Below are 14,217 nucleotides of genomic sequence, written 5' to 3' on the forward strand. Positions count from 1 at the left end.
TCCCCGCGCGAGAGCAGGGGACTTCGCCCCTACGGCGCGCCAGCCAATTGGGAACCCGCTCCGGGCGGCCCCACCCACCGCGCACACGCACGCACACACCGGCCGCTTCCGACCTTCTGATTGGCTGGATCCGGCTGTAGGCGGGACGGGGAGAAGCCGGCTCGACGGCGCGCGCGGGCGGGGGCAGAAGCCGGCGAGTGTGTGAGCGGTCCCGTTGCGTTTGGTGAGTGAAGTCTGGAGGGGTCCTGGGAGCGGGGACGCCCGATTTGGGGCGGGAGGCGGTGGGGTCACGCTTGGCTGTGCCGAGAGCACCTTGAGGAGGTTGGGGGCCACGAGGCTGGGAGTGGGCGAGGCCGGGGGTAATGGGGGCGAGGTGTAATTGGGGGCTCAGGCTGGACCGCGTGGTTCAGGGAGTTTGGGGGGTGGGTGGGGTCCAAACACAAGGCCTGACGCCCTGTCGGGTGAGGAGAGACGGAGCCAGCGCGGAGGTGAGGCAGACGTTTGTGCAGTGCATGGTGGCCGGGAGGGAGGACTCTCGGATGGGACCGTCAGGAGTGACCCGCGGAGGGGCTGGGCCCGGAGCGGGGCCGAGCGGCGGGTGAGGACTGATCGGGAGGCCGAGCGCTCGGGCCATGGAGTCCTGACAAGGTCACGGGGAGAACGAGGGCGAGGAAGGTGAGAAGGTGGAGAGGAGGGCGTAAAAGCCCACGACCTTCCGGTCCGCGCCTCCTCCTCTCCGGGACCCGGTGTGCCCGCTCGCCCTCCGCGACCCTCGCCGGCCCTCGGGAGGGGACGAGGCCTCAGACCGGGTTTAAAGCATCTGGGACGGAATTGGCACCTCTTCCGGTTAGAGATTACAAAACACAGCCTGGGTTTGGAAGGGAGCAGCCGAGATGATTCGGCAGTGCTACTCGCCCGTCTCTCTTCATTGCCGGTGTGGGGAGCAGCCCCCCCGCCCCCCGCCATCGCCCCCCTCCCCCGGTACTAATCCTGCCAAAGGCCCTTGGGAGCGGGACCGGTTTGAATGGAAATCTGTGAGTGAGGGATCGGAGTACCGGGCCCGGCGTGACGAACCTGTTTGAGTCCCGTGTACCAGGGCTGCGCCTAACTCCGTGCACCAGTCACTGGAGGGGGAGGGAGCTTCTGCAAATGCACTCTCCTGGGTCCTCACCCCCTGGAGTCAGAGCCCTCAGGGTGGGGCCCTAGCAGCTATTTTTCGACAAGCTGGCAGGTGACCGATGCAAAATCAGAATCGGAGGTGATTGTTGTTAGATGCCGTTCTTGAGGCCCTAGTGGCCGCTGTGGAGGTCCGGCAGCCCAGCCTGTTGCGTCACCGGAGGCTGGGCAGCTCCTCTCCCCTTGCGCCAGACTCGTCCAGGTTCCTGTGCATTTGCAAAGGTCTTCAGGGGGAGTGGTGTCTTGCTCAGCCGACAGTGCTTCGTGTTTGTTAGACGGGCTTTGAGTATCTGGTTGCTAGCGCCTCTTTTTCACACCTGTTCGACTTTCTGTGGGCAGTCGTGGCAGTTGCTGTGTGTGGATGAGGAAATGATAAGGGGAATCTAGGAGTGCTAGTGGAAAGTACATCTTTTCAAATCACAATTGTGAAATTGTCAGATAAGAAGCTGGGGAAGAAGGTTCCATTTAATGTTAGGTATGATATATATATATATATATATATATATATATATATATATGTATACTTTTTTACAATTCAAGGAAAGAGATGCAGACTTCTGTTATGGAATGGATTTCAGTATTTTTCCAGATTAAAATATACCAGCATCATAAGATGGGTGGTTTGGAATATATTGTCAATCACAGGAACCCTGGACTCTGTCAGGAGAGCTTGGTTCTAGTCCCACCCTGCCAGAAATGTATGCCTGTTGTTGAGCAGTTCCTATAAGCCTTCCTAACCCCTTTTCCATCTGTAAAATAAGGCTGTTCGCATTCATCATGAGTTGTTATTTTCAAATTATATGATTTATAGTTACTGACCCTGGTACTTTAAATGTTAACCATGTTCAGTTTAGGTGGCTGTAAATCATGACTACTTGGGAAACTTCTAGGTGGTAATTAGAAAGAATTATAAAAATCTTATATTCAGAGTGTTATAAATATAACACAGAATTTATAAGACAGTATAAAATATAATTTAAGTGTTGGATTTTTAATGTTTCTGTTAATATTATCCTGAAATGTTCACACAAAGTATCCTGGATCAGACAGATTATCTAGTCACTTAAAGCAAATAATGACCATATGATTCTTACCCAGGGACTACTTTCTGAAAGCCAGATGAAATATCCTTCCCACACAAACTTCAGAGTCTGTATCATAGGTGAGGAATGGAAGTCAGTGGATTTTCTTCTGTTCTTTTATATATGCAGGAGGGAGACAGCCAGCCCTCAGCCCTCTCCCTCCTGAAAGGATGGAGGTTGGGGGGAGGGGGAGAGTGAGGAGGGAGGCTTTTGCTCCATTGCCTGTGGACAATTAGTGATCCAGATGTGAGAATGTAGAGCAAAAACTACCCACTTTCTTGCTCTTTAAAAATATATATATTTTTTATTGATTTTCAAGAAGGGAGAGGGGGAGATAGAAACATCAGTGATGAGAGGGAATCATTGATTGGCTGCCTCCTGCATGTCCCACACTGGGGATCAAGCCCCAAACCCCAACATGTGCCCTGACAGGGACTCAAACCATGGAATCAAACCATGACTTCCTAGTTCATAGGTCCACGCTCAACCACTGAGCCATGCCAGCGGGACCTACTTTCTTGCTTTTAAAGACAATTCCCAAATGACTTCATAGTTTAGGAATAATTAAGGCAAAGGAAGAAAACATGCTTTTATAGCTGCAAAAAAAGGTGCTAGATTTTAAAAGTAGATTATGGTATATAATAGTTTTGTCTCTTGTGATTGCAAGAAGCCAAGACCTACTGAGGTTAACCATTTTTTTCCTTTCATAGATAAAATATAAGAATTAAAATACAAATAAACACTTAAGGTATATACGGTTCAGCATTCTTCTTACCAACTGATTAAACCTGAGAATAATTTTAATTGTTGAAATATATTACCTTTAAATGTATTCAACATTTTGTGGTGTACTTCCTACATGCAAAGCATTGTGCCAGGCATTGGAAATAGATACAAGCAGGACAGGTGTGGCCTCCTGACTTCAAGGATTCTAGCAAAAAAAGCATTTAAATAGGCATTTATAAGAGAGAGTTATGATAGAGAAAACATAGCATTCGATGAGACTGCATAACCAAAACACCTTTAGAGGACTTTTTAGAGGTCAGTTAAGGTAAGAAGCTGGAAAATGGGAGGTGTCAGCTATGAAGGAGATGAAAAGGGAAAAGTGTTAGAGGAGTCAGCTGAAAGGCTGGAGGTATAGATCATCTATAAGATGTTAATAGTTATGCATTTGAGAAGTTCATGATTAGTTATGAAGGCAACTAATAGACATAGTAGCCTAAAATAAATACAGTGTTTAGTTTTTATCTAGTCCATTTATGTAGGTTCTTGAAGGCCATCCTCAAATATTTCTCTGTGAAACTTCCCAAACCTACTTTAGCTAAAAGACATCACACTGTAAATTCAGTTCTCGTTGTCTCTGTTATGCTATTGACAAGTAATCACATTGTCATGTCCTTTTTTTAAAATCTAATTTTTGAACCACTAATCATTTCTGTGTTTATGTTCTCTCTTCAGATAATATAGTGAGCGTCCTGAACCTTGAGCTTGTTGAACCTTGTATATAGTAAAAAAAGCTCAGTAAGCAGGGGTTTAGTCAATTAGCAGGTAACGGAGTACAAAAGAAAGTCTAGTTGTAATCTGAGTTTTCTTTCATCTCACCGTGATATTGCGTAACTCCTCTGGATTAAGGTTGTCTTTTCTGTCAGATGACAGAGTCAGCTCTTCCCATGGAGATGGGGCTTGGAGGGATGATGTCACTTTTCAAACTAAGTAGTAAAGTTGGGTTTTCTTTGAGGGCCTTAGCCACTCTAACAACCCTTGAAGAGCAAAGTGTTGAATGAGGGCTATTGTTATGGAAGGGAGTATAATGCACAGGAAACGCCCAGAAGTGAAGGTAAGATTTCACATGGGTAGTTGACTTTTGACTTTATTGTAATTGACACCGATCAGAGACTTGTGCACATATATACTATGTTTGACTCCCTTATTTTATCTATGGGTAAAGTTTATAGGCAGTTCAAATCAGATTGGTGAAGAAGGAAGTGTGTACAGTTACTGTGACTAAGGTGAAACTGAATTTATTACTTCATTGTGATGAAACGCCTGCTAACTTCCTATGTAAAAGAAGGTGATTGAAATGGGAGAATGGAGCCTTTAGTCCCTGTGATAATTGAAAATAATCTTTTTTTTTCCTGCCCCCTTATTCATATAATGGTCAGGCCAATATCTTGCCTTTTTTGATATTATTTAAAAGAAAGAGAATTTTAAGAAGCCCAGGGAATATAAGGTATGTAGGAAAGACAGCTAAAGCTTGAGAGATATTCTTTTATTATAAAAGAGTATAGTTTGATTTTATGCTGCAATATTGTTTAAAAAAATTATAACCCTAAGTTATAAAAATCTATTAGTTCAATTGAACATAGTTATGTTTAAAAGGAGACATTTCTAGCAATAATATTAAAATAAAAGCTTTGTCCTTAAAAGATGTAAACAATGAGTCTAGAAATTTTGGCTAATCAGAATAACTGTAATCTTCCCCACAGACAGCCACCATCAATAATAAAGATCAGTGTAATCGGTTGGAAACTATTCAGAGGCGAGAACTGAAGCCGGGTAGCATGTTGGAATAAGTCAGCCAGTTGTGATTGAAAGCAATAAAGACTACACTCAACTACACTTAAAGGTGCTTAGTAGTATTTCACCATGATATTGAAGAGGCAATAAGGAGTATCAGTTTGGTTTGAATAAATTAAAGTTGTCAAGTTGAATTGATTAAGGATGGAGAAAATAAAATTTTTTAAAAAGGATGAAGATAGTCAGCAAATTAATAGCTACTATTTTAATTGACGAAACTTACTTAAAATGCATTGTTATGAACAGTGACATGCTAAAAAGGAACTGGTGTATGGAGAAGCTTCTAAAAATGCTTTTTAGAGTTCATGGATATACCCGATTTTTTTTTTTTTAATATTTTTTATTGATTTTTTACAGAGAGGAAGGGAGAGAGATAGAGAGTTAGAAACATCGATGAGAGAGAAACATCGACCAGCTGCCTCCTGCACATCTCCTATTGGGGATGTGCCCGCAACCCAGGTACATGCCCTTGACCGGAATCGAACCTGGGACCTTTCAGTCCGCAGGCCGACGCTCTATCCACTGAGCCAAACCGGTTTCGGCGATATACCCGATTTTTATGGAAACTAGGATTAAGTACATCCAGTCACTTAATGTTCTAGTTGCTTTTAATTGCAGAACCTCATGGAAATTCTCTTTCAGGAAGATTCTTCAATCAGTATGTCATCCAACACAGATGTTTCTCTATCTTCATATGATGAAGGTCAGGGATCTAAATTTATCCGAAAAGCTAAAGAGGCACCATTTGTCCCTATTGGTAAGTTTGGCTTTGACGTTCTGATAATCAGTCCATTGTATGCTGTAACACAATCGAAGTGTGATCGATTCATCAAATACATCCATAAGCATTATTTTCAAATGTTTTTTCAGGTGTGATTGAAATATGCTGAGATTGGCATGATATAACTATCATTATAGAAATGCTTCTGTGTGTATTTAGACTTCTTGCTTTATTGACTCTTCTTTCAGTGAATGTGTTGGGGCCTGGACCCCCTTAGTCTCTGTGGTTTGCTAGGACTCAAGAGGCTAATCTTTTGTTTTTGGTTTTTTGTTTTGTTTTGTTTTGAATATATTTTATTAATTTTTACAGAGAGGAGGGGAGAGGGATAGAGAGTTAGAAACATCGATGAGAGAGAAACATCGATCAGCTGCCTCCTGCACACTCCCCACTGGGGATGTGCCCGCAACCCAGGTACATGCCCTTGACTGGAATCGATCCTGGGACCCTTCAGTCCGCAGGCCGACACTCTATCCACTGAGCCATACCAGTTAGGGCTTACCTTTTTTTTTTTCATTCTTTATTGTTGAAAGTATTACTTATGTCTCCTTTTCCCCTCTCACGAGGCTTTTTTAAAAAAGCTGTTCTACTCACAGTTACGGTTTCTTACAGTCTCTGTTATATTAATTGATTCCCTTTAGAGAGGGAAGGAGGACAGAAAGGAAGAGTTCCCCTGGTTCTCTTAAAGGAATTTATCTACTGGCTTCACAAGCCCACATTTTGAAGATCTTAACTTTATGAGTCTGCTACTTTTTGCCACCATCTCAGGATTTTTGGTTCTGCGTAGGGGAATTAAAAATACAACATGTATGTTAGCTAATTAATGGTCTCATAAGCATCTTATATAAAAAAGAGCTAATATGCAAATGGTCATTGCACCCTCGTGCTGGGGCCGGGGGACCTGAGGCCAGGCCAGGAGATCTGAGGGGCCCCCACCCACCCCACCGCCCCAGCGGGGCTTGACAGGGGGTGGGGCCAGCCGGGTCTGGGTCTTGCGCGATTTTGAGGCGCGGGTGGGCAGGGACTTGACTCTGGATCCTGTGGTCTGCTCCAGACTCTGACAGGAGGGAGATTTTCATATATATTTTACTAATTTTCTTTCATCTCTGACACTTCTATTATAGAGAAAGGGCAAATAGCAATATTAAAATATTTCCCTTTTAATGTGCACATGCACTGGGCCACTAGTTTTTATATAAAATAGTAGAAAGTACATTGATTGGTGGTGAAATCATCTTGGTTCCCTGTCCCCGTGTATCTGACATAATTGTGACTATTTGTTTCTCAGGAATGGCGGGTTTTGCAGCAATCGTTGCATATGGATTATATAAATTGAAGAACAGGGGAAATACTAAAATGTCCGTTCACCTGATCCACATGCGTGTGGCAGCCCAAGGTTTTGTTGTGGGAGCAATGACTCTTGGTAGGTACCTACAGGAAATTTCAAATTTGTGGTTTCCCATTCATGAATTTCTTTGTTAATAAAACAAGGTACATACTTTTAGCTAACTTTGAAGTACTTTTCAGATATCACTTATATTTATTTTCCTAGAAAAGTGATTAAAAATAGTTCAATTCAATAGTGACATAAATTTGCTGTGTATGATACAGGGTGGGGCAAAAGTAGGTTTATAGCTGTTCATATGGAAAATAATACAATCATTAAATAATAATACAAGAATGTACTCACAGCTGTAAACCCACTTACTAAGGTTATAAAATAAAGGAAGAAAGACAATCCTGTCCATCACTGAGTTTATAATTTCACTGAAGAGCCTAGATATGCATAGGGTTGGAAGTAAGATCCATTTTCTGGAAGAGACCTATGACTGCTGTTTTATTGAGTTGAAGATAAAAGAGATTTTTTAAATGTAGATATTAAATGCTTTTATTGGCTCTATGATTCATTGACTTTATCTGGTATTATGTAGCAAGAGCAGTGCCTTTTAAACTTGCCAGATAAATATTAAACAGTCTGAGCTAGTCCATACTAGCTTCAAGCTACTTGGGAAAGTGAAAAGAATTTTAGAAATTTAAACTGTTTAAGAAGGTAAGCAACCGGGGGTCTTGTTCCCTTTATAAAGATTGCATGCTAGCAAAGGTGCTACTTTTAGCTATTTTATGAGCCATTTTTAATTTTCTTAATATTGAAAAAAAGATCTTTAAATGCTTAACCAGCATTCTTTTTTTCTTCTTCTTTTTTAAGGTATGGGCTATTCCATGTATAAGGAATTCTGGGCAAAACCTAAACCATAGAAGAAGAGATGCTGTCTTGGTCTTGGTGGTGTTTGCTATAGTTAGACATCTCATATTGAGGTTATATGTTTATGTTGAAAATAATCATTTGAGAGGGTCAGACAATAACACATTAATATGAATATTGGCTTCCTTTTTTGCAGGCTTGATTTCCCAGGTGACTAAATTACTAGTGACTAGTTCACTAGCTGGGTCATTCAGGGGAGTCAGGTTAGCACATAAGAAACATGTCATTTTAAATGCACTCAATGTGGTGAAATGTCCACCTTGTTAAACTTTTCTGGTGAAATTAGTTCTAAGCAAGAACTACATGCCAATCCAGCAACTCCCAGTTGCTGCAGAATCTCACATGCTTTTGATGTTATGTAGGAATCCTATTTGCCCCGGTTACTTTGACTTTATTCTGCCTGCCTTGTGGACTGAATGAGTTCAGTTTTTAGGGTTGATTGGCTCTTAAAGAACCCTTTCAGAACAGTGCATGGCATATAATGTTACAAACCTCCCCACAACTGAACGTGTGTGTGTTTAAACCAAACCTAACATGCTGATAACAGCTGCTAGAAGGTAGTATTTATTTTAGAGTCACACTTGTAAATGTAAAATAATTATGGACCCCAGTTTAGCTCTTTTCTAATTGCAGAATTATATTTTTGCTGCTGTTATATTAGAATAATTTTTAAATGTCACCTTGAAATAGATACATGTATTTTAATTGCCAACACAAAGGTAATGAAAGACAGTTTTAAATATTTGCTGTACGTTTATTTTCTCTGTAAGAATCATAAATGTTAAACTAAACAAATAACTATAATGGAAATGATGACTGATTCAAGAGCAAGCTCTGGAAAGACATTATACAGAAACTTTGATGTACTACAGAAGGCTTTATTGCACTTGTGAAATTCTAACCTGAATTACATTCCATGGTGATAACATGGTAAATGTATTGTTATTAAAGTAAGTGAACACGTCAAATGTCTTGTATTTATTTCAATTTGGAAAAATAAATCATTCCTCAAAGTAGCATGAAAATTAAGTTTCCAAAGAGATAAACCAAAGAACTTACATACTTATATGCATATCCCATGGACATGGGCAATAGGGTAGTGAAGACCTGGGGGGTGGGTGGGGAGTGGGTAGGGGCTGGGAGGATGGGGGAAGTGGGAGATATCTGTAATACTATCAACCCTAAAAAATGTACTTAAAAATTAAAAAAAAATGTTTCCAGAAATGAGGGAGAGCATTTTGTACCTTTGGTAAGAACCATGGTTAAAGAATATTTACCAAATAGGAAAATTGGCTAACATTTATTGAGCATTTATTGTGTGCTACACACTGCTGTAAGCACCTTTTAAGTATAATGTCATTTAAGTTTCCTAACAACCCTAAGCGTTAGGAGCTATAGCCTCATTTCATAGAGGACTTTGGCATGAATAGTTTAAGTAATGAACCAATGTCGCATAGCTAGAGAAGGATAGAGGTTTGGGACTGGAACCTGTATAGCAAGTGGTAGATGCCAACCGGTTTTAGAGACTTGAAATGTTGGCCTTTGTGAAATTAATGCTGGAGTGGCAGCATTAATGTTATTTGTTATAAATAAAATTAAACGAGGTTATGGCATGGTCTTGGCTCACCACTGACTATAACCTGGACCAAGTCGATTTTCTCAATCTTCCTAGCTGTGAGGTGAGAGATTGGTCTAGGTAATTTCTATGGTCCTATTTAGATCATTTATGGGTCTGTGAGAAAGTGATTTAAAATATAAGCTATTAGGAATTTTAATCAGCTTCAAATAGACGTTATAGGAGATGCTTATAGGCAGTCTTAACGTTTCTGTAGAAGAAAAAAATTGGGAACAAGTTTCAGAAATTTGTCATTTTAATAGATGAAGGTATTATTGATTTTGTGAAAATAAATACTAATTTGAAAGAAAACGATCTGGACAAATGACAGGTTGCTGGGCAGCTTAAGTGCAATGGTGGATATAAAGGGCTGAGCATAGCACCTGATATATCAGTCACAGTCAATTGGTGCTGCTACCCTTGTGAAGCTTGGGGATGCAACAGGAGCTACGTGGGCCCTGCCCTTAAAATTCACAGTCTAGTACGGAGGGTGGCATTAAATAAGTGGTGACCAAAGGCATGGTGGGTATTAGGTATAGGATGCAGCAGGGACTTTGGGCTGGGGTCCTAATCCAGGGTTGGAGGCAGACGGTATCCCTGAGGAAACCATGTCCTGCCTTAGGCGATGGTCTGCTGATCTGTCACCGAGAGTTGGAGTCCTCAGCTTCCTGTTGTGTGTTACTGAGGCATTGGTGCGGGGTTGTTCCGTGCCTCTCCTCCACTAATCTGTAATTTTTTTCATCCAAAGCACCTGGCTGGCACCTGGCTCATATAGGTGTTCAACAAGTCTTTGTTGAATTAATTAGAATAAATAGGTTTTGTTTTTTTTTCACATTCAGGATCCTGCTGTCCCCAAAGCAGTTACCTATGTCTAGTTAGCAAGCAACAGTAACATCTGGTGATGAGAATCAGAATTTGACTCCATACTTATATAAACCCTCAAAGGACCTTCCCTTCTGTATCAGAATTTTGGAGTAGAGGATTGGACAAGTAGGCTATGCCTGAGGGAATGCTACTCAGAGAGTTACAGGAACTTGAAATTTAGGATCAATGCTCTTCTAAATATATACAGCCTGTGGCAACATACTTACTAGGCCAGAACAAAGCCGAATGCACACGTGGTATTTAAAGTTCTCACGTGTCAAGTACTGGGACTGCCAGTTATTTATATACTTGATCCTGTTTGAAAGTTCTCCAAATAGAAGGGAGAAATTTGAGAAACGGAACATGCACCAGCCTTGACGGGGTTGCCGCTTTCTCAGTGAATGACTTACCTGGGACAAGTTCACGAAAGAACCAGCACGGCCCAGGCATCCTAGCTTAGTCTTAGTCACTGAAATGAGGCCAAAGAATCCGTTTCTAGCAGGACAAAAGTTGTGCAGTTTTCTCCTACATTCAGTAGCGATAAATGGGTCTACAGTGGAGGCCAGCGTCCATGTGCCCCTCTCAGAGGAATGCAGGAATAGGTCCTTTTGAATATTTTGAGCTTCTTACACCTTCCGGCTCGAGCCCTATGACCTACACTCAGCTTATCTACAGCCACACTCAGGATCCTCCCCACTGGTGCTCCTTCCTAGCTCGCCCATGTGTCAGCGATGCCCTCCGGCTCCCACGGTCACACTCTGGGCTCAAACTCAAGCATCTTTCCTTCCTCCTGCCATTTATCACTATGAAACCAGTCCCCAGGACCTGCCAGTTTTTCCTAAGCAAAGTCTCTCAACATTCAGATTTGTCCTTCTCCTCTCCCTGTTGCCAACACTGTAAACCTAGGTCCTTCACCTCTGTTCTGCCACCTTCCTACAGCGGTGCCGCTGATGCCAGAGCCCTGTGCCCAGCACTGCCCGAAGGCAAGATTCCCATATACAATTCCCATATACAAAATTTTTTTTTAACTCAGTCTTTTTGTTGTTGTTTAAGATTTTAAAAATTGATTTTTAGAGAGAGGAAGGGAGGAGAGAGGAAGAGAGGAAATAGATGTGAAAGCAGAACATCAGTAGGCTGCCTCCTGTATGCCCCCTACCGGGGATGGAGCCCACAACCCAGGCCTGTCCCCTGACTGGGAATCAAACCCAGTAATCCTTAGGTGTATGGGATGATGCCCAACCAAGCCACACCGGCCAGGGCTATCCTCAGATTTTTTCTTTTTCATAAACTAAAATCCTCTGCCAATATTTGTTTTGGCCTTTATAAGAAAGAAGGTGAGATTCCCATATACAAATGGTCTTGACTGGAGGAGGTGAACGAAAAACTAGGAAGTACACAAGGCACTGGGGACCTAATCAATAGGGGGAAAAGGATGATCACTGAGACCAGCTGATTTCCATCCGTGTGTTTTGAAAGACCAAGAGTGATCTGAACCAAGAGTGAAATTGAGAAAGTTTGGGACAAATATAAATGATATTACCAGTGCATTGTGCTGAGAGCCGGAAGCAGAGCCAGGGTAGATCTCATCCATCGGAAAGATCTCTTGGAACTAAATAAAGACTAATGAGTCTTGGCAGAACATTTAGTTTCCTAACAAAATCAACATATGATGAATGAGATCACCATACACTATATACAAACACACCTTAGACAAAATAGCTCCATGGGTAAAATAAGACTTGAAGTGGTATGAAGTGAGAAGCTGATGGCCAACAAAAGCCCAAATCCTTGGTGAGTTGAAGAGGCAGAACTGACAGTGTGTATCCAGCACCTTCCAGCCCACGGGAACTTGAACCTGGAAAAGGGGAACAATTTTTATCTCTGCAGGAGCCCCCAGCTAAGAAGAGGCATATTTAATAAGACTTAAAATATCTCAGGCAGTTTGCCTGTTTGCTCTGAATCCGTACCCACAATATCCTTCTGGTAACTCTTGGCTTCTTGTGTGTCTGATTCCCGGAAGGGAGGGGCTCTGGATAAGGGTCATCGTCCCCTAAAGTAAACTGGTGGCTTAGTGTTCTGGGTGATACCATGACTGGCGTAGGTCTAGCCTCAAGAGACAACTCCTGGTCCAAGGACCAAATCCCATTATGGAGCCTAGCTTTAGGCTGCAGCAAAGCTTACTTCCTTTTTGAGACAAAACAGCTAAATATGGAGTGGTATTTCATTGTGAGTTTGTGGTTTTTATGTTATTTTATTTTTACTCCTCACCTGAGGGTATTTTTCCATTGATTCATAGACAGAGTGGAAGAGAGGGAAAGACAGAGAGAAATATCCATGTGAGAGAAACACATGGATTGGTTGCCTCCTGCACCACCCCTACTAGGGCCTGGGCCTGGGAGGAGCCTGTAACGAGGTATGTGCCCTTGCCCAGAAACAAACCTGGGACCCTTTGGTCCATAGGCTGATGCTCTATCCACTAAGCCAAACCGGCTAGGGCTTTTAAGTATATTTTTATTGATTTCAGAGAGGAAGGGAAAGGTAGAGAGAGACAGAAACATCAATGATAAGAGAATCATCGATTGCCTGCCTCCTGCATGCCCCCCACTAGGGATCAAGCTGCAACTGGGCAAGTGCCCTGACCAGGAATCAAACTGTTACCTCCTGGTTCATAGGTCAACCCTCAACCACTGAGCCACGCTGGCCTGGCTCATTGTGGTTTTGATTTGCATTTCCTTAATGGCTAGTGATGTGAGCATCTTTTCATGTGCTTATTGGCCATTTGTGTATCTTCACTGGAGAAATGTTTATTCAAGTCCGTTACCCGGTGCCAATTGTTTTTTTGTTGCTGTTGTTGAGTTTGCTCAACTGATTTTTAAAAAATATGTATTTTATTGATTTCAGAGAGGAAGGGAGAGGGAGAGAAGATAGAAACATCAATGATGAGAGAGAATCATTGATTGACTGCCTCCTGCACACCCCCTACTGGGGGTTGAGCCTGCAAGCCAGGATGTGCTCTGACGGAGAATAGAACTGTGACCTCCTGCACACCCCTGGTCGGAGCTCAACCACTGAGCCACACCAGCCGGGCTGCTCAACTGATTTTTGACAAAGGTTCAAAAGCAATCCAATGGAGGAAGGATATCTTTCAAGAGATGGTGCTGGGCATCCATACACAACAAAACAAAACAAAAACTTGACTTAAATCTCACACCTTATACAAAAGTCACATCAAAATAAATCATGAACATAAAACGCTGGCACTTTTAGAAAACTACAGGGAAGTCTTTGGGATCCAAGGCTAGGCAAGGAGTTTTTACACTTGACACCAAAAAAGGAAGAAACTGATCAATTGGACCTAATAAAAATGTAAAAAGTTGTTCCGTGAAGTCCATGCAAAGAGAATTAAAAGACAAGCTACAGACTGGGAAGAAATTTGCAAGCCACATACCCAACAAAAGACTAGTATGTAGAATACATAAAGAATTCTCAAAACTCAACAATTAGAAATTGGGTGAAAAGACATGAACAGACACTTCACCCAAGAGGATATACAGATCGCAGGTAAGCACAATGAGAAAACTGTTCAGTATCATTATCCATCATGAATGTCAGACCACAATGAGATGTCACCACACAGGTATTAGAATGGCTAAAATAAAAAACACTGCAAAGATGCGGAGAAACGAACGCTCATACATTGCTGGTGGGAATGTAAAATGGTACAGCCACTCTTACAGACCAGGTTGGCTGTTTTGTTTTTGCTTTTTTTTTGTAAAACTAAACATGTGATTACCATATAACTGTACTCCTGGGCATTCCAGAAAAAGGAAAACATAGGTTCACACAGAAACCTGTATATGAA

The 14,217-nt window shown here is 42.1% G+C and overlaps 1 protein-coding gene across 2 annotated transcripts; it reads left to right on the forward strand.

Annotated features, from left to right (window-relative positions):
- The first annotated feature begins 139 nt into the window (after nt 1–139).
- HIGD1A (HIG1 hypoxia inducible domain family member 1A) lies at nt 140–8,844 on the forward strand. 2 transcript variants are annotated; one of them, XM_070391482.1, is made up of 4 exons: nt 140–223; nt 5,478–5,592; nt 6,902–7,036; nt 7,820–8,844. In XM_070391482.1, the coding sequence occupies exons 2-4, from the start codon at nt 5,496–5,498 to the stop codon at nt 7,867–7,869; spliced, it is 282 nt and encodes a 93-aa protein (XP_070247583.1). In that variant the 5' UTR covers nt 140–223; nt 5,478–5,495; the 3' UTR covers nt 7,870–8,844. The 2 variants fall into 2 exon arrangements, with proteins under 2 accessions (XP_070247583.1, XP_070247584.1); XM_070391483.1 differs by lacking the exon at nt 140–223 and adding an exon at nt 4,745–4,884.
- The last annotated feature ends 5,373 nt before the right edge of the window (nt 8,845–14,217 follow it).

Source organism: Myotis yumanensis, unplaced genomic scaffold, assembly GCF_028538775.1.
Source record: "Myotis yumanensis isolate MYYU_CA2020_CCGP unplaced genomic scaffold, mMyoYum1.0.hap1 SCAF_14, whole genome shotgun sequence".
Classification (NCBI taxonomy): Eukaryota; Metazoa; Chordata; class Mammalia; order Chiroptera; family Vespertilionidae; genus Myotis; species Myotis yumanensis.

Coding starts and splice junctions, on each gene's coding strand:
- HIGD1A (XM_070391482.1), top strand. CDS start 5,496: ATGTCATCCAACACAGATGTTTCTCTATCTTCATATGATGAAGGTCAG. Junction 5,593..6,901: donor GGCACCATTTGTCCCTATTG/GTAAGTTTGGCT, acceptor TTTGTTTCTCAG/GAATGGCGGGTTTTGCAGCA. Junction 7,037..7,819: donor TGTGGGAGCAATGACTCTTG/GTAGGTACCTAC, acceptor TTCTTTTTTAAG/GTATGGGCTATTCCATGTAT.